The 17658-nt window shown below is 36.5% G+C and overlaps 3 protein-coding genes across 3 annotated transcripts; all 3 read left to right on the forward strand.

The window, feature by feature from the left end:
* The first annotated feature begins 720 nt into the window (after positions 1 to 720).
* On the forward strand, positions 721 to 3131 carry LOC106913398 (sialic acid-binding Ig-like lectin 7). The gene is made up of 4 exons (XM_088001563.1): positions 721 to 815; positions 1639 to 1719; positions 1907 to 2294; positions 2719 to 3131. The coding sequence occupies exons 3-4, from the start codon at positions 1970 to 1972 to the stop codon at positions 3024 to 3026; spliced, it is 633 nt and encodes a 210-aa protein (XP_087857689.1). The 5' UTR covers positions 721 to 815; positions 1639 to 1719; positions 1907 to 1969; the 3' UTR covers positions 3027 to 3131.
* LOC106911236 (uncharacterized) lies at positions 3074 to 6314 on the forward strand (the record flags this gene model as incomplete). The annotated part of the gene is made up of 4 exons (XM_088001629.1): positions 3074 to 3350; positions 3450 to 3534; positions 4703 to 4742; positions 4830 to 6314. Coding segments are annotated over 4 exons (705 nt in total), but the record flags the coding sequence as incomplete, so codon positions are not given.
* Positions 6315 to 6588: 274 nt separating this feature from the next.
* On the forward strand, positions 6589 to 17609 carry LOC106912862 (sialic acid-binding Ig-like lectin 12). The gene is made up of 8 exons (XM_088001576.1): positions 6589 to 7070; positions 8734 to 8826; positions 9000 to 9374; positions 9884 to 10183; positions 15513 to 15770; positions 16025 to 16112; positions 16190 to 16220; positions 16755 to 17609. Exons 2-8 carry the CDS (start codon positions 8742 to 8744, stop codon positions 16806 to 16808), a joined length of 1191 nt encoding a protein of 396 aa, XP_087857702.1. The 5' UTR covers positions 6589 to 7070; positions 8734 to 8741; the 3' UTR covers positions 16809 to 17609.
* The last annotated feature ends 49 nt before the right edge of the window (positions 17610 to 17658 follow it).

A 17658-nucleotide genomic window follows, 5' to 3' on the forward strand; every position in this document is an offset into this window, starting at 1 on the left:
AAATGAAGATCAAATATGTTGATCAGTGTTCCTGTTACTGCTGATGATGAACACAATGAGACACTCAAAGAAACTCCACATCAAGAGGAAAACACTGAAAAGATCACAGCAATAAACTAAAACACTAAATGCAAAGGAATAAGAACAATGCCCAGAGAGAAATGAAGAGAATTATGGAAAGATGTGATGACGGATAAACAACAAAGAAACTCTGAAAACAAACAAAAACAACAACAACAACAACAAAAAACTACAAACTGAAACAAAAGCTCAGTGGATCATTACAGTCATGACTGCATTAATCTTTCTCAGCTGCAGGACCATCGTTAAGATCTGGTTATTTTTTATCAGTTTTTCAGCAGTAAATCAACATTGCCTGTTGATTGCCAAACAATTAAAATCTTAATTTTTCAGGATTAATAATTGTATTATGGTGGTAGATAATAAAGAAAAACGACTGAAGGAAAATGTCAATTATGTTTTACGTAATTTCTTTTTAATGTATTTCTTAATAAACACTGTAAATAACTAAACTTGTGAAAACTAAAAAAACAAAACTACTCTTCATAAAATCCCTGACCTGTTGCTTATCTACAAACTGTTATTCTACACATAGTGGACATCAGTGAGGTAATTTATGGATATAATCAGTTAATCACACCATAAAAGCAAATTCTGTAGCCAACTTCCTCTTTTACAAGAGAGGAAGAATGACTAAGGTTACAGGATTTCAAACATCGACTAGAGCAGGAGCTTTTTAGATCTTTGCTCATCGACTGAAATTTACAGCCTTTATACAGCTGGTGATTGACCAGGTAAGAACATTTCATGAAGTTTACATATTTTGCAACTTTAAAAACAGAAAACTAACTTCTTGTCATTAAAATAGTTGAATTAGGTGTCATTATTTTTACTCTATTTTGGATATGTTATGTAACTTATACATAAAGATGGGTAACACTTTATTTGAAGGGGGTGAATAAGACTGTCATGGCACTGTCATTAACATGACATAACACCTGTCATGAACATGAATAAGCCTTCATGAATATTTATGATTGTTGTCATAAAGTGTCATTCGGTAAATTATGACACTTTTAATACAAAGTTGACATTATTCAAAATGTCTTTGTTATGACAACTTGACATTAACCAAGAAATCATTACTGTTTAAACTTTACCTTTAATAACATAAAGTTACCTAATTTTTAAAGTGCAATCAGTAATACTTTTATAACAAATGTATATCAGTAATGATTTCTTGGTTAATGTCAAGTTGTCATAACAAAGACACTTTGAATAATGTCAACTTTGTATTAAAAGTGTCATAATTTACTGAATGACGCTTTATGACAACAGTCATAAATATTCATGAAGGCTTTTTCATGTTCATGACAGGTGTTATGTCATGTTTATGAAAGTGTCATGACAGTCTTATTCAACCCCCTTCAAATAAAGTGTTACCTAAAGATGTATATATGGTTGAATGTGATTGTTTTGTAACACAGTAGGAAATGTATGTTCCTGACTACTTTCTAGTGAATCAGTTTTAATTCCCTGACAAAGATGAAGAAAGCTTTATTCAAAAATGTCTTTGATTAGAAACTGAAATGTTTCTGTTTCTGAAACCTTCTCCAGTTTGACAGATGAAGGTCTATCAGAGTCTGACTGAGAACATGCTGACAGTCAACATGTTACTGAGTGTCTTTTTTCTTCCAGGTGAGATTTTTATTCACTTCCTTTCATTGGTAGAGTTCATGTAAATCACTTGAAGTCTAAAATATTTGATCATGTTGTCTGTAGTCTCCACACGACAGAAGCTGCAGCTGAACTGGAGTTTATAGATCATGAACTTTCTCTGCAGGCAGATTTTGATCTTTATGTTCATTATTGATCTGGTTTTCAGGTGCTTTGGCTGACCACTGTGGAAACGACATACCAGCCCTCAACATCAATACACCGAAATATCATGGAAGCTCTGACTGGATCTTGTTTGCAAATCCCATGTACCTATGAAACAGAGGATCCTAAATATGACAGCAGTAAAACTATCTATGGAGTTTGGATGAAAGGTGGTGTAAATTTTGGGGCCAATGCAAACCTTGTTATTTTCAACAGCAGTGGGTCAATTAACAAATATTCACTGAATATGACTGGAAACCTGAAAGAGAAAAACTGCACCACTCTGTTTCCTGATCTACAAACAAGTCATGCAGACAAATATTACTTCAGAGTTGAGAACAGTGGCTATAAGGCAACAGCTTGTGCTGATCCTCTTCAAATAAAAGTTAAAGGTAGGAACATTTTCACCATATAATGAAATTATATGAAGATGTTCTGGTTATATTGTTAAGCTTGAGTACTACAAGTATATTTAATCTTTTTAAATTGTAGCTTTTAAAACCTTCTGTCACAATATGCTTTTATAGCCACTGCAAGAAGAGCTGACAAGTTTGATCCTTAATTCATTAGTTTGTGGCATTTTAATGTTTATATTAAGCTTTTCTGGAAATATATTAAGATATGCTCCAAATATTTATTATTTTTTTAATGTAAGGCTAGAAAGTATCAGTTAACTTTAAGAAATACTGACTGAGTGTGTTGCAAATAGAAACATCATAGTTCTTTTGCTTGGAACAATTGAACAGTTTTGGAGCATATTCAAGCAAATCTTTATTTTGTACAATGAATGTGATTTAAATCTAGTTTAACTTCCAGATTCTCCTTGGAGTCCCAGCATTAATGTTCCCTCTGACCTGAAGGAGCATCAGTCTGTCACTGTAACCTGCTCAGCTTTCACTCCCTGTCCACACTCACCTCCTCAACTCACCTGGAATCTCCAACAAGACTCTCTCAGACAAACAGAGAAAAACACAGATGGAACCTTTACAACTAAAATCCAGGAGAACATCACTCTGTCAGACACACATGATGGATACAACATCAGCTGTTCTGCCAGATATCCTGTGATTGGAGGAATCAAGACAGCAGAGACAGAAGTGACTCTCAGTGTTTCATGTAAGTGATCCTGTCAGCAGGTCATGGTTCAGCTGTTTGTGATCAATAAAGTTCATGTGTCTCATTTTCCTCAGATGCTCCTAGAAACACCTCAGCATCCATCAGTCCATCAGGTTTGGTGTCAGCAGGTAGCTGGGTGGAGCTGAGCTGCTCCAGCAGAGCCAAACCTCCACCCAGATTCACCTGGTTCAGGATCAGCAAACATGGAGCCATTAATGTTTCTGTGGAGCAGGTTTACATCATCAATGCTACTGAGGGAGGAGAGTTTCACTGTGTGGCTACAAATCATCTGGGTCAACAAAATTCCTCTGTGATCCTTGTTGGTCTTAATGGTAAATGTTTTAACTACATTGATTCTTACCTAAATGTTTAAAATTACCTTTCTAATAAAATATAGTTAATTTTTTTTGACTGTTTTATTTGTCAAAAAGCCAACAGACACTGTGTGACAGTGGGAATAGCAGTGAGAATATCAGTGGCCGTCCTCGTTATTGTTTGCTTTGTTGTGTCTTTTTGGTGAGTATCACAATTAAAATTAAAATATTACACAATGAAGATACCATTTTGTTCAAAACAGTAAGAGTGTGTTTAAAACGCATGTAAAGTTTAACAGTATATCTTTCTTTACATGCCTTTGCATTTTGAACTTCCTGCACTTCCTGTTGCAAATTAAAATATAAACAACAACAAAAAAATCTAAGTTGTTCCCTTCAAGGAAATGAGTAAAAGGGAATGTTTGGCTTGAAAAACAGATGCAGTTTTTTGTGGTTATATGCAGAGTGAAGTGAAATAATTAGGTTTTTAGTCATATTATGATACCACAGAAAAAGTTTTCAATTGTTTTCTTTTCGTTGTCTTTAGTAGCTTAAGGGACATTTGTAGATTCTTTGTCTTTTTGGCTGTTTTGTGATTCAGTGGAGTGATAGTTTTACATTTTCTTCCTCATTGTCATTTTTCTGATTTTAAAGGTCTATCTTTTTTTTTTGCCTTAGTTTGTATGTTTTTCACTCTCCAGTCAAACTTTTGTTCAAATACACTGTTCTGCTGAACTGAGAGAAAAGCACAAATGTTTTAGTTTTCTGTAATTCTGGAACTAACACCGACTATTAAATATTTTCTGATGGTAGCAGTGTAAATAATAAACAACATTTGGCATATACAAATACAATTTCGACAGTAAACTCTGATTAATCTGGCTATAGATGTTGGCGATGTTTTTGGGCAAAAGAAAATGTCAATTTCAAGAGATAACTAAATCAAAATTAAAACAACGTCATTTATAAGTGAAGAATGTTCACAGATAATTTGTGGAAAATACTTAGCTTCAGATGACTTGTCTCATTTTCTGTGTTGCCATGGTTATTATCATGTTGGTTATCTAGACAAATTATTTCTGATATTACAAATGTATAACCAAAGTGGTGTCAAATTAATACCTTGAAGAAAAAATAACTTTTTTTAGTTATATTTAGTAGATATTAAACCCTTAATATCCATTTTGTTTATACCTGAAACTTTATCCCTGAAAATTTCCTCTTGTTTGTCTTTTAATTATTGCTGAACTTGACCAGGATTTAATCTGATGTGACTAAACTGATGTTTACCTTCTAATGTTTGCTTCACATAAAGTCAAGTTAATCACCTGAAACACAGTAGAAATCTTCTGCAATCTAATGTCTTCCAGGTGTTTTAAGTCCAAACATTCAAATCTACAACAGACTGAGGTGAGAAAACGTTCATCTTCTGCATGCAGCACTGCAGTGAGCTGTCATGTTTATGAACATGAATAACACATTTTATTTTTCCCACAGAGTCAAACAGGCTTTGATGATGATGCTCAGATGTCAGAAGGCAGCAAAACAGAAGGGGAAGTTAATTATGGGGAAATTAGCTTCATCAAAAAGACACCTGAAGCTTCCTCTCTGCCAGTGCAGAACAGTGAAGAGCAGGAGACGGTGTACGCTCAGGTCAAAGTGCCAACGGCGGAAAACTCTTCAGCACAGACCGCAGAGAGTCCAGAGGGTCCAGAGAGTCCAGAGGGTCCAGAGAATCCAGAGGGTCCCGAGAGTCCAGAGGGTCCAGAGAGTCTCTACGCTCAAGTGAAGAAAAAATAATGATTCCTTGTTAAATATGAAACACTGAGTTTTAGCTTTTTACATAATCATGTCAAACCTTAAGAGAATCTGCTTCTCTCAATCTGTTGATCCTTTTTGTCACTTTTAATTAAATGCTTTTCATTGACGCAAGATGAATGAATGAATGAATGAATGAATGAATGAATGAATGAATGAATGAATGATGTGATGCATTCCACCAGGATCAAAGCTGCTTACATTCTGTATTCCTCTGTTTGAATAAATCTTATTATATGTTTATCAATTAATGCAACATAAATACAAATTAACAAGTTATATAGACAGAAAATACTCATTATATGTAGTTGTAAAAATAAACAGACACAAACACTCCACATATTTTAGAGAACATGTCTGTAAAGGAGCATGAAGAAGTAGAATTTGTTTAATCACAATCCTTCACCTGGTTTATGGTTATTAACATAAATAATCTTTTTCCTCTGCACCTTCTGAGTCAAAAATGCTTCAAAGTCAAAATTTAAACAATATTCACATAACCGTATCCCCACTCTATCAAAGACTTTTGAATATTATGTGCTAAGGAATTTAGCTTCATACATCAGCTGCAATATTTGAAATTCTATCTAATCTGGCAGTGACTGAAGACAGGAAATGATAAGTAAACTATTAGTTTGGTCAGAAAACCCTTGTGAACCATTCTGATGGCTATTTTCTGATTTGGGTCTAATGGTCAAAGCGTTGCCCCAAACATCAACACATCAACATTCCCAAAAATTATAATCTAAGTAACTTTCTCCACATTCACATTATCTATAATTTGTAATTTGTAATTCTCTATTACTTTTATGACTCCCAAATCACATAAATATGATTTTATTTAAATTAAAAAATGCATTAATATTAAACCACTTTGTCAGTTTAGCATTTTTGAAGCCTCACAAATATCAGTTATTGTACAGAAGATAAACAGTGTTGGTCTCAATACTGACCCCTGCAGGCCACCATAAACATTGTCCAAGCATGATGACAATAAGTCACCCACTTCATTTGCACAAATTGTTTCCTTTTGTTGAGCTTTTCATTCAATATAGAACTTCTCCTCTTATACTAAAGCGCTAGGCTAAAGTTCTTGAATATGTCATGATAAATTGTATCAAAAACTTTGTTTTTGAAATGAATAAATGTCTTTTTGTCAAACAACCTGCTGATTTCTAATATTATTGCTGTGGATCTTTGTGACCTAAATCCATATTGACTCAGAAAGAGTTGATGTTTACCGATAAGTCTATACAGTCTTCCAATAAATAATTGCTTAAAAAAATGTATGGAAGTAAAGAAACGGTAATTTGTGAAATAGTGTCTGTCACCAGATTTATATGGTGGGATGACTTTTGCAATTTTCCTCTTGTATGGAAAATCATAAGTCTGATATGACAGGCTGCAGATGTATTGTCACCACCTGTAGCCAAAACTACCAAACTATAGTTTATATTATATAATACCTTATATTTTTACATTTATTAAATTACCTTCACTCTTTATGACCGGAAACCAAACAAAGCTCATTTGCATCGATCCAACTTAAATAACAGAGCTAGCTTGTTACAATTAATCAAATTAAGTGTGTCAGGCTTAACTTGTTAAAGTTTGTATAAAATGACAACTTAATAAACTTAACATGTTTATTTGGATACACTTAATTTGATTCTTTGTAACAACAAATCTCAGATTTTGTTTTAAGGTGGGGCATGTGTTTTCCTTTTTGCAGTGTATCAGTGTGCATTTCCAGTTGCTCATGCATGCTCTGAAAACCACATTAAAAACATCCTCTTTTGAAGAAGAAAGTATAAATACAGCTGTTGCCTTTGATACGCTATTTTTTTTTTTTTAAACAGAAAGGTTCGTCCGTGGATCTGCAGCTCATCAGATGAAACTTACACATTGTTTGATTGAAAGGTAAATCCTTGAACTCTTTTGGCTTCTGATTCAGATGAGAGAACGTTTGTGTTTATTTATTTATGATTTTGAGTAAAAAAAACAAAAAAACAAAAACAAAAAAAAAACACATGGCTTCTTACTTTGAAAATATTGTAAAATTTGTTCAAACTGTGGTTTTCTTTTTTGATTTTATCTTCAAATTATTTTCAAAAGTCCCTGGTTTACCTGAAAGGGAACCTGTGTTTCATTCAGCAGTGACTCTGATTTAAATCACAGATAATAAACTGTAATTCTCAGATGTTTTTGTCCAGACTAAGAGAGCTGATGGAGAACAGTGAGAGTCTGATGGCAGCTCAGTCTGTGACAATGCTGACAATCAGTATGTTGATATATAAACACTCCAACCAAGCATGCAGAAAATAAGCTCAATTTTTATTAGTACCAACTGATCATTGTTTATATAGTGTTACCAGAGGGCAGTTAACACACACACAGATTGTGTTCATTTTTGCTGGAATAAGGTCCACAAAATACTGACCTGATTTTCTGCATGCTGCATGGAGTGTTTTCAAAGAAATTTCTAGTTTTGTTTAATTTTGCTAAGACGTGCTGACAGAGATAAAAAAAAATAAAAAAAAGAATAATAATGCAAATCTTGGTATATGTCATGTAAAGTAAAACATATTCCTGGCTTTTAACTTCAAAATGTAGCTTTGTCTCAAATCATTTTGGACCTAAATGTTTTTGTGTTGGATATTACAACCGCAACCACACCTTGCTATTATGGACTGTTTTCATATTTTCATTTCTTTTACAAATGACGCCACACATAAGTTACACAGATTTGAAGTCAGCTTCAAATCTGTCAAAAGCTGTTTCTTCCTTTTCTTACCCGGTAGATTGGCGAGTGGAAATATAAACTTTTTTTTTCAAAAAAATGATCTGTGCACAGTAGAAATTATTGTGTAGAAATGCGATGGGAAGCAATGCAAATTTCTATTCGTTATTTTTCTGCCATGCCATGACGGCTTCAGAGGGAGATGTACATCCGCCTGTTTCAAATAAGGCATTGATAAAAATCCTTCTTCTTCTTTTTCTTGTTCTTCTTTTTTTCTCTCTTTACAATTGAAAAGACGGCTGGCAGAAAAAAAATGCAATGCTTCTTCTTTTTTGTGCGCCACGTTAATTCAGACAATTTATTCTCATGTGAAAATACCTCAGCAACACAATAATCCAAAAACTGCATCCTCTTTCCGAAGAGGAACAAAAAGATTGTCACTGATTTCACACAGCATAGGCTTTTAAACAAACAAACCTGCATGATTTTCTTATCGCCAGATGATTTTAACTCATTCCTTGATTTGGAGAAATTTTATTTTATTGCTTTAATTTTATATTTATTGGGTAAGAAGTAACCTTAGAAGAATTATGCAGTTATTGACATTTGCCATGACTCTATTAGCTTAATTTGTCTGCAGTTGCACTATTACAGACAAAGGATATTTTTCTCAATATGGTGTAAATAACTTTACTTGACTTCATTGTGTGTTTTTATTTGAGTTCAATCAGTTGTTTCCTACTTCTAACACAGTAAAGTCTGTGATTTTTTTTCAATTATTCAAAAGAGACTTTAATTGAAAAAACTGAAATGTAATTTTTTTTTTTCTGAAATTTTCTCCAGTTTGACAGATGAAGGTCTATCAGACTCTGATGGCGGCTCTGACTGAGCACATGCTGACAGTCAATATCTTACTGAGTGTCTTCTTTCTTCCAGGTGAGATGTTTGTTCTCTTCCTTTCAAGTTGAGATGTAAAAAAATAATTTTTAGTCACTATATTGAACTCAACTTGTAACATGATACAAGTGAACTGGAGTTCTTTGGATTATGAATTTTCTCTAAAGGCAGATTTTGCTCCACATTATGTTTATTATTGATCTGCTTTGCAGGTGATTTGACTGATTACTGTTATGGTGTTAAACCAGCCCTCAACATCACTACACCAAATAACATCGAAGCTCTGACTGGATCTTGTTTGCAAATCCCATGTACCTATGAGACAGATCATGCTACATACGACAGCAGTAAAACTATCTATGGAGTTTGGATGAAAGGTAGCATAGATACAAACACCGCTATTTTCAACAGCAGCGGCTCAGTTAATACCTTTCAACTGAAAATAATTGGGAACCTGAAAGAGAAAAACTGCACCACTCTGTTTCCTAATCTAACAACAAGTCATGCTGACAAATATTTATTCAGAATTGAAAACTATCCATTTAGAGCAACAGCTTGTGCTGATCCTCTTCCAATAACAGTTCAAGGTAAGATTTTATTTTTCTTTTAATGTAACTTAACATTAATATAATTACTGCTCTGATAAATATTCAAAATTTAGGTTTAGTACAAAAAGCACTCAGTCTTCCTCAGGATTTTCCAAGTCTTTCAAAAATGTTAGCACACACTATTTCGGATTAGTGTTGTTTAAAAGTTTCCTTTGATTTCTTTGTAAAAAAACTTAAGTGTGTCTACTACACAAATAATGTGATTAAGATTGGAACCAAAAAAATACTATTATTGGAGGATTTAATATATCCTTTGTAAATTAACTCTTCTCTTTTTCCTTTTGTCTTCAATTTTGTTTATGTAAGCATGATAAATGCCAGGGGATCCACTTTAAAAACTTTTGGTTGAATTTGAGGAAAATAGTGTTTGGATATTTCTTATTCCGGAATTAATTAAACTTCTTGAAAAATATTTTAACTACTGTTTAGTACTTTTATGAAGACTGGAAGTCATCTGAGATCATTATCTATCTGATGCGAAACACCAGATTCTCCTTGGAGTCCCAGCATTAATGTTCCCTCTGACCTGAAGGAGCATCAGTCTGTCACTGTAACCTGCTCAGCTTTCACTCCCTGTCCACACTCACCTCCTGAACTCACCTGGAATCTCCAACAAGACTCTCTCAGACAAACAGAGAAAAACACAGATGGAACCTTTACAACTAAAATCCAGGAGAACATCACTCTGTCAGACACACATGATGGATACAACATCACATGTTCTGCCAGATATCCTGTGATTGGAGGAAGCAAGACAGCAGAGACAGAAGTGACTCTCAGTGTTTCATGTAAGTGATCCTGTCAGCAGGTCATGGTTCAGCTGTTTGTGATCAATAAAGTTCATGTGTCTCATTTTCCTCAGATGCTCCTAGAAACACCTCAGCATCCATCAGTCCATCAGGTTTGGTGTCAGCAGGTAGCTGGGTGGAGCTGAGCTGCTCCAGCAGAGCCAAACCTCCACCCAGATTCACCTGGTTCTGGAACGGCATAAAAGTGTCTGAAAAACAAAAGCACAGCTTCATTGTCACTAATGAAGGAGAGTTTTACTGTGTGGCCAAAAATAATTTGGGAAATGAAACATCATCGGGGATCTGTGTTAGTATTAAAGGTAAATGTTGTTACTTCTTGCTTCAAATCATTTCTGATTCTGAAAGTGTCTGATATTAGAAACGTAGATCAATAACATCAGAAACAGTAATTTTAAAAATGTGAGCAAATACTGATCAGAATCTTTTTGACCCCATCTTTGGGATTTTTATTATCTATAATTTGCTCTTTTTCAAGTTTAATGGTTTTCGAAGTTACACCTGCAATTATTTGAAAAGCAAGCATTGAGAACATACATTTAATTCAGTTTTTCTCTGATCCACAAACAAATCAAATTATTTTCAGATGGTTTTGCCATTATAATTGATATTTGACCACTGCTGTTATCAAAAATGGTAGATTTTAGTCTAGAAGAGTTAGAGACCAATCCATAAGCACAATGCCAGTCTTCTTTATATATTTCAAATTATATTATGATGTATGTTAAAGATCAATGTTTGTCATTCGCTCAGCTGTGATAAAACTTTATTAAACAGATTGAAAGTGTTAGCTCCAATGACATAAATGAGGATGTTTGAGGATGTATCCTGTAACCATCAAACTGTAATCCTGTCAGAAACATGTTGCTATTGTTCACAGTGAAGCAAGTTTCAAATCAAAATAGATTAATACAGTATTTACAAAAAGAAAATAACTTTTTCTAAGCTATAAAACTTGTATGTTGTGGGGCAGTGTTGTAGTACTCGAGATCGGTCTTGGTCTCGATACCGGTCTCGAGACCATTTATTGATGGTCTCGGTCTCGTCTCGGACTCGACCGCATTTGGTCTCGGTCTTGTCTCGGTCTCGGACGCTGAGGACTCGGCATTTTATTTCAAGACCAGTCGAGACCGCAACTGTTAAAATATCACTAAACATACAGCATACTGTCCACTTTATTTGTTAACATCTTTGTTTTCAGTGGATGCAAAACGCACCCATTAAAATCCAAGTAACTACGTGACTTGCCAAATACGTGTTTCTGTTTCTCTCCCCTCCCCCTCCCCACCTTTCACTCGCACGCGGCGCTCTGAGACAGGCGCAGTGGTTTCCTCTCAGCGGCATAAGATGTTTAATCGTCAGTAATTTAATAGCGCTGCATAAATCATAAGAAATCCGATGGCCACAGCTAACTCAACATCCAGGCAGTTTCACAGACGGTGGGGACAATGTCTTACTTTTTTCGTCACTTAGAAAAGTAGCTCAAAGAAAGGTAAGCTCCGTTGACGTGATGTTAGCAAAGCTAGCTGTACAGAGACACATAAGCATTTGTGATGAAAAAAGTTGTCACTCACTGCGCTGAATTATTGTGCGGAGGTGTTGACTGACTTGTCGCATATATGGGACAACGCTGTGTCCAAAAGTCTGCAATATAGTGATGTGACATTCAGGAACAGTACGATTCATCTGCTCGTCTCTGTACTTATTAGATAGGACTGGAGTGTCACTGAGAGTCGTTCTATGGACTCTTTGCACCTCAGCTTCCGTGTTTGGGGAAAAGCGGCTCGATTGTTTCCGATCTATTGAAAATGGCCTTTTACAATAGGTGCTTTCAGGGCTTGGCCAAGGTTTGTACATCGATCCGAAGCCCCAACAAGTAAGCTGGAGAAAGGTTTTAAGATGTATGCCTCGTTATACATTTAGTGATACGAAGGTGAGTTTTACTTAAACTTTGTGGCTAACATTAACCTTAGCTTATGCTAGTAGGTTGCTCTTTGATTGTTTTCGGTCAAAGTGGCAGCTGTAATGGTAGTCTGCCATGGTGTCAGACTATCTGGTTTCATGTGGTGGGAGAGAGGGTGAGAACAGTCACAGTGAGCGTCTTGTGATTGGTTACTTCTTGCTTGTTGCTCCTTGGTCAGTGTTCATAGTTGAGCGTTATTTACCGTCAGGGCATTGCCTCAATTGCTATGTTTAATGGTGCAGACAGTGGTGGTTTCTGACATGAGCAACATGGACAAACACCCAGGGTGTTATCTTTTTAAGGATGGCACGAGACCACCGCGGATTGTAGCACATAGATGGAAGCAAAATTAATATTGATTAATTTTATTAAGTATTTAATATCTAGGTGTTTTTATGTGAATATGGATCTTTCAGATCAATTTGAGAAGTAATTTTGATCATATTTCACATTTTATAGTATCATGTAGCGTGGGGCGCTGGTCTTGGTCTTGACTCGGTCTCGACTTCCCTCGGTCTTGGTCTTGACTTGGTCTCGGACCCTAAAAGTCTTGGTCTTGTCTCGGTCTCGATACACTCTGGTCTTGGTCTTGTCTTGGTCTCGGGTTAGGTGGTCTTGAACACAACACTGTTGTGGGGGGTGGTTAACTGTGAGATAAGGCTTCTGCATGTTGATGTTCCTCAATATGCCCAATTTGGTTGTCTTGGCCCTTTTATCGCAGCCTGTGGGGTTTTCCCTGACTGGGAACGAAAATACAACCTGCTGAATGTGACAGAAAGCGCGGTGACGTAAGAACAGAGGGGAATCCCAAACAGCTGACATATCGCGCAACTGAGAGTCTGGTGGATATCGGAGATGATAGAAATTACATGTTATTATTACATGTAAAAGTCATTATTATATATGTTTGTTATGTTTATTCAGTTAAAAATGTTAACTATGCAAAAACAGTCGCCTCCAAATCATAGTGCAGCAAATAGAGCGGCTGCTCCTGCTGTCTTTTATCCACTGCCTTTTCTTTTTGTTACTCTTTTATCTTTTAAAATGAGTCCACAAACTACACTTCACTATTGCTTCTACATCGTCATCCATGTTTGGTTATTCTAAATTCAAGTATGCTATGTTGGGGGTTTTACTGGATTATCCTCTGGAATCGGTTCTTGTGTGGTGTGTTGCTCCTGCTGTGTGGCTGGACACGAACCGATCGAACCTGTTGTACTTTTATCAGCTCTGTGATCACAGAGGTTTGGAGAATCAGCCAACAATTCATAAATCTTTCCGTCTAAATCAGACTTAAGACTCACAAGCTCCACTCATCTCCTCTCTACCACTGCCCAAACGCTCTCTGACTCTGGTCGCTATGTAACGTTTACATATCCCTTCAAAATAAGACACAGATGCGCCACAAAAACAAACATTTTACTTTCGTGAAAATTTTAGCTCATGGTAATGACTAACGGGAGCCCTGAGCTTGTTTCTCTGCAACGAGACGGTCCCATCTGGGAGTGATGAGAGACAATGACACCTGAAGTGTGTTGCTTATATCCACAGCCTGCTTGGTCTCTAGTGGCGAAGCAGCTTTAAGCTTCATTGCCTCATTAGCAGCCGGTCGCCGCATGTTACACAGAACAGGCTTGTAATGTGGGACTCACCTACCGGTCCGGGATAAATCCATCCTCCTGTCTCTTCTCTGGGCCTTTTCCACTTTGCAAAGGAACTTTCCAAAGACATCTGATCTGTTTCTTACTCATTTTGCTGCTTTGGTCTCAGTGTTGGCGCGCAAGTAACTGAGAGAATCTGGTTAAAGGATTTTCAAAATAAGATCCTCCAGACTCCAATAATATATAAAACAGAAATATTTAATTATTTCTTGTGCGGCCCGGTACCAATTGGTCCACGGACCGGTACCGATCCACGGACATTAAGTGAATGTTTAAATGTTTTTCGCACAATTGTAACGGAAACGCAGCTACTCGTGGATAATGTCTGGATTTTAGATTAAATTTGGTGTTTCATCAGGACCATAATATTGGACTAATATGAAGGCTAAAATTTACATTAATGATGCAAAACATTAAAATTTTAAAACTATACTTGATTACTTGATGTTTTTGTAAACTCCAAACTGGAACTTCCTGTCATGTTGGGTTTTAATCGTCTGACCCACATGCAAGAACACCCACAGTACAAGGGAAATCAGTAAAATAATATTTATTGTAGAGAATGACAGTCAGAGAAAGGGGAAAAACTGGTCCGGAGAGGATTCGATGCTTCTGGTTGGAGCTAAGGGTGAGAGAGTATGGTGAGTTCGATGACTGGAGGAAATGGTAAACTGCTGGAAAAAACTTAACGTTCTTACTTTTAGCTGAGATGATACGGACCGGGGGGGGGAAAGTCTGAAGGATCCTGGGCGGATTACTTGAGGTCGAGTGTAGCTGCTTCGCTTATGGTGGTGGGGCAGCTCTGGAGGGCGGACGAGATCTGGGCGGGTTTCGTTATGGCCGGAGAGAGGAGGGCAGCGAGCGTGGAGATCTGATCACCAAGGTGGGATTCAGGGACTTGGGCATCCGGTGGGTAATAATCCACCGGCGTCACAGGGAGAGGTTCAGCGCTGGATTTCCACTAAGGGGTTCACAGCTTCTGTAGTGAGAGTTCCTATGGAGGCACAAAAAAACAAAGAATCACTAGAAATTCACAAAGTGCGATCACTGGAGAAATTCAGGTGGCCTGTAATACCAAAACTGGTAAAACACTCTGGCACTGGTGTGTAGGCTGCCTCCTCCTCTTATGCTCCTCCAAATGAGATCATGCAGTGCAGGTGATGAATATCAGCTGGTCCACGCCCTCCAGGAATGACTGCCAGGCGCCCCCTGAAGGATGGACAGGGAAACAGCAACCCCAACCACAGACAGGAAACACCCAGGAACCCAACACTTCCTGACACTAATAATATGTTTCATATGTTTTGTCCCAGATTCTCCGCTGACTCCCAGCATTAATGTTCCCTCTGACCTGAAGGAGCATCAGTCTGTCACTGTAACCTGCTCAGCTTTCACTCCCTGTCCACACTCACCTCCTGAACTCACCTGGAATCTCCAACAAGACTCTCTCAGACAAACAGAGAAAAACACAGATGGAACCTTTACAACTAAAATCCAGGAGAACATCACTCTGTCAGACACACATGATGGATACAACATCACATGTTCTTCCAGATATCCTGTGATTGGAGGAAACAAGACAGCAGAGACAGAAGTGACTCTCAGTGTTTCATGTAAGTGATCCTGTCAGCAGGTCATGGTTCAGCTGTTTGTGATCAATAAAGTTCATGTGTCTCATTTTCCTCAGATGCTCCTAGAAACACCTCAGCATCCATCAGTCCATCAGGTTTGGTGTCAGCAGGTAGCTGGGTGGAGCTGAGCTGCTCCAGCAGAGCCAAACCTCCACCCAGATTCACCTGGTTCTGGATCAGCAGACATGGAGCCGTTAATGTGTCTGTGGAGCAAGTTTACAAATTAAATGCTACTGAGGAAGAAGAGTATTACTGTGTGGCCACAAATGATTTGGATCAACAAAAATCATCTGTGAGTTTTGTTGGTATTAAAGGTAAGACATTAACTAAAAGTCATCTAGTCATGTTCTTTAGTATTATACTATGACTTGCATCATATTTCAGAATACATATTTTGTCTTTTTTTTTATAAAGAATTACTGTCCAGATTTTGACTTATAAAGCAAAAAAACAAAACAAAAACAACAACAAACAAAACAAACAAAGAAACAAAAAAAAAACATCCAATTTGAATTATTTGCAACAAATTATGAGGACTCATGAGGACTAAGTGGGTTTTTTGTTCCAGATGATCGATCATCTGGATTCCTGATCCTTAACATATTAAAGATCCTGGGCATTGTATTGCTCTTCATTAGCATCATCAGCTTTGAGTGGTGAGATTCTCTTCTATGAGTTGATAGTTTGCAGCTGCTGTTAGATGTTGGTGTTTAAATATTTCTTTTTCTTTCAGCTGGTTCAGATTCTCCAAGAAACCAAAGAAGGTAAACTAACTGAGTTCATTATTTGCATCCTGACACAAACAATGTGTGGCAATTGGTTAGACAAGATTGTTCAGGCGACATAATTTTATTTTATGTCAAACAATTTTAGAAATGGTTAAGGTGAAAATCCAGTGTCCTTATCATCAGCTCATTTTCTTTACCATAATGGTAAATATTCTGCATAGATATAGTACTTAAACTTCTAAAATACTTAGAGTTTACAGTGAGTTACATTCCCTCAAACACATCCATACACTGATGCACAGGATCATTAGGTAACTTAGGGTTCAATCTTACAAAAAGACATTTCAACATATGATGAAAGGAAACTGGAATCAAACTCACAACCAAATTTCAGACGATCACCACAAAACTACAACTTAACATCTCATTAAAGGACAAATATAGGATCTTGTACTTTTAGTTGGGAATCCAGTGAGACTGAAAATAATGAGACCAACCTTAATTTCCTCTGAAACAGTTTGAGCTCAAGTACATTTACTGTAAAATACATTTTGTTTTTTCTCTACACAGGAAACAGAAGAGCTAACCTATGTCAACAATGTGATGGAAACTAAAGCATCATGAGCCTCAAGGAGACCAGGAATATTTCAAAGCCTCTGTCAGAAAGAGGATTTATTATTTCTATCCATCTAGTTAATCTTTCCAATAATTAATGTTTGTGTTTCAACAAGCTTATTTCTATCTGCAAAGGCCAATAGGTGGAGGTCTGGATACACTGTGGACGCATCACCAGTCCATCACATTACCATTCATTGTACTTTAGAAATCACTTATTATTTCTTGATACTTTTTTTCTGCAATGCAATGTAGTACTTATTGACTAAATAGTAATGCTTCGGTAGAACACTGAAATATAAATGTTTGCAAAATAATGCAAAGAAAAGCTTTATGCACTTTCCTTAGTTTTTCACCTCAGTTTTTAAGATGAAACTGCTCATCATATTTGCCTGAATGAGAAACTCAGTGTAGGATGTCGTACGTTGTATGTATTGTGGTTTCAGAAATAGTTAACAGGTGTGGACACAGGCAAGGGCGTAAATCCCATCTCATTATTGGGGGGAGGGGGGGACCATAAACAGGAAAATTTTTTAAGAACAAATTGGGGGGGGGGTTGGCAAAGTTATAGTAAAATGTGGTTTAATTTTGTGTGTAAGCTGCATCATCAAAAATGACTAGTAAGTAGCTATGAATAATAAAAGTGTTTTTATCAATAAACCTATTGAGACCTATAGAAGTCAAACTAAGATTCAAATGTTGCTGATATGATATAATCTCTACTACACCTTTACAAAAACTGAAGACTCTAAATAAAAACAAGTTTTTTAATAAGTAACTCCACTTAATAAAATTCCTCATAAATATTGATTTATTACAGTGGTTCTTAATACATACAAATCATGTGTTGTTTAAATTA

This window comes from Poecilia mexicana, unplaced genomic scaffold (genome assembly GCF_051168715.1).
Source record: "Poecilia mexicana isolate PSO_F unplaced genomic scaffold, ASM5116871v1 scaffold_20, whole genome shotgun sequence".
Taxonomy (NCBI): Eukaryota; Metazoa; Chordata; class Actinopteri; order Cyprinodontiformes; family Poeciliidae; genus Poecilia; species Poecilia mexicana.

Coding starts and splice junctions, on each gene's coding strand:
- LOC106913398 (XM_088001563.1), top strand. CDS start 1,970: ATGGAAGCTCTGACTGGATCTTGTTTGCAAATCCCATGTACCTATGAA. Junction 2,295..2,718: donor TCTTCAAATAAAAGTTAAAG/GTAGGAACATTT, acceptor TTTAACTTCCAG/ATTCTCCTTGGAGTCCCAGC.
- LOC106912862 (XM_088001576.1), top strand. CDS start 8,742: ATGAAGGTCTATCAGACTCTGATGGCGGCTCTGACTGAGCACATGCTG. Junction 10,184..15,512: donor AGTGACTCTCAGTGTTTCAT/GTAAGTGATCCT, acceptor CATTTTCCTCAG/ATGCTCCTAGAAACACCTCA. Junction 16,113..16,189: donor AGCATCATCAGCTTTGAGTG/GTGAGATTCTCT, acceptor TTTTTCTTTCAG/CTGGTTCAGATTCTCCAAGA.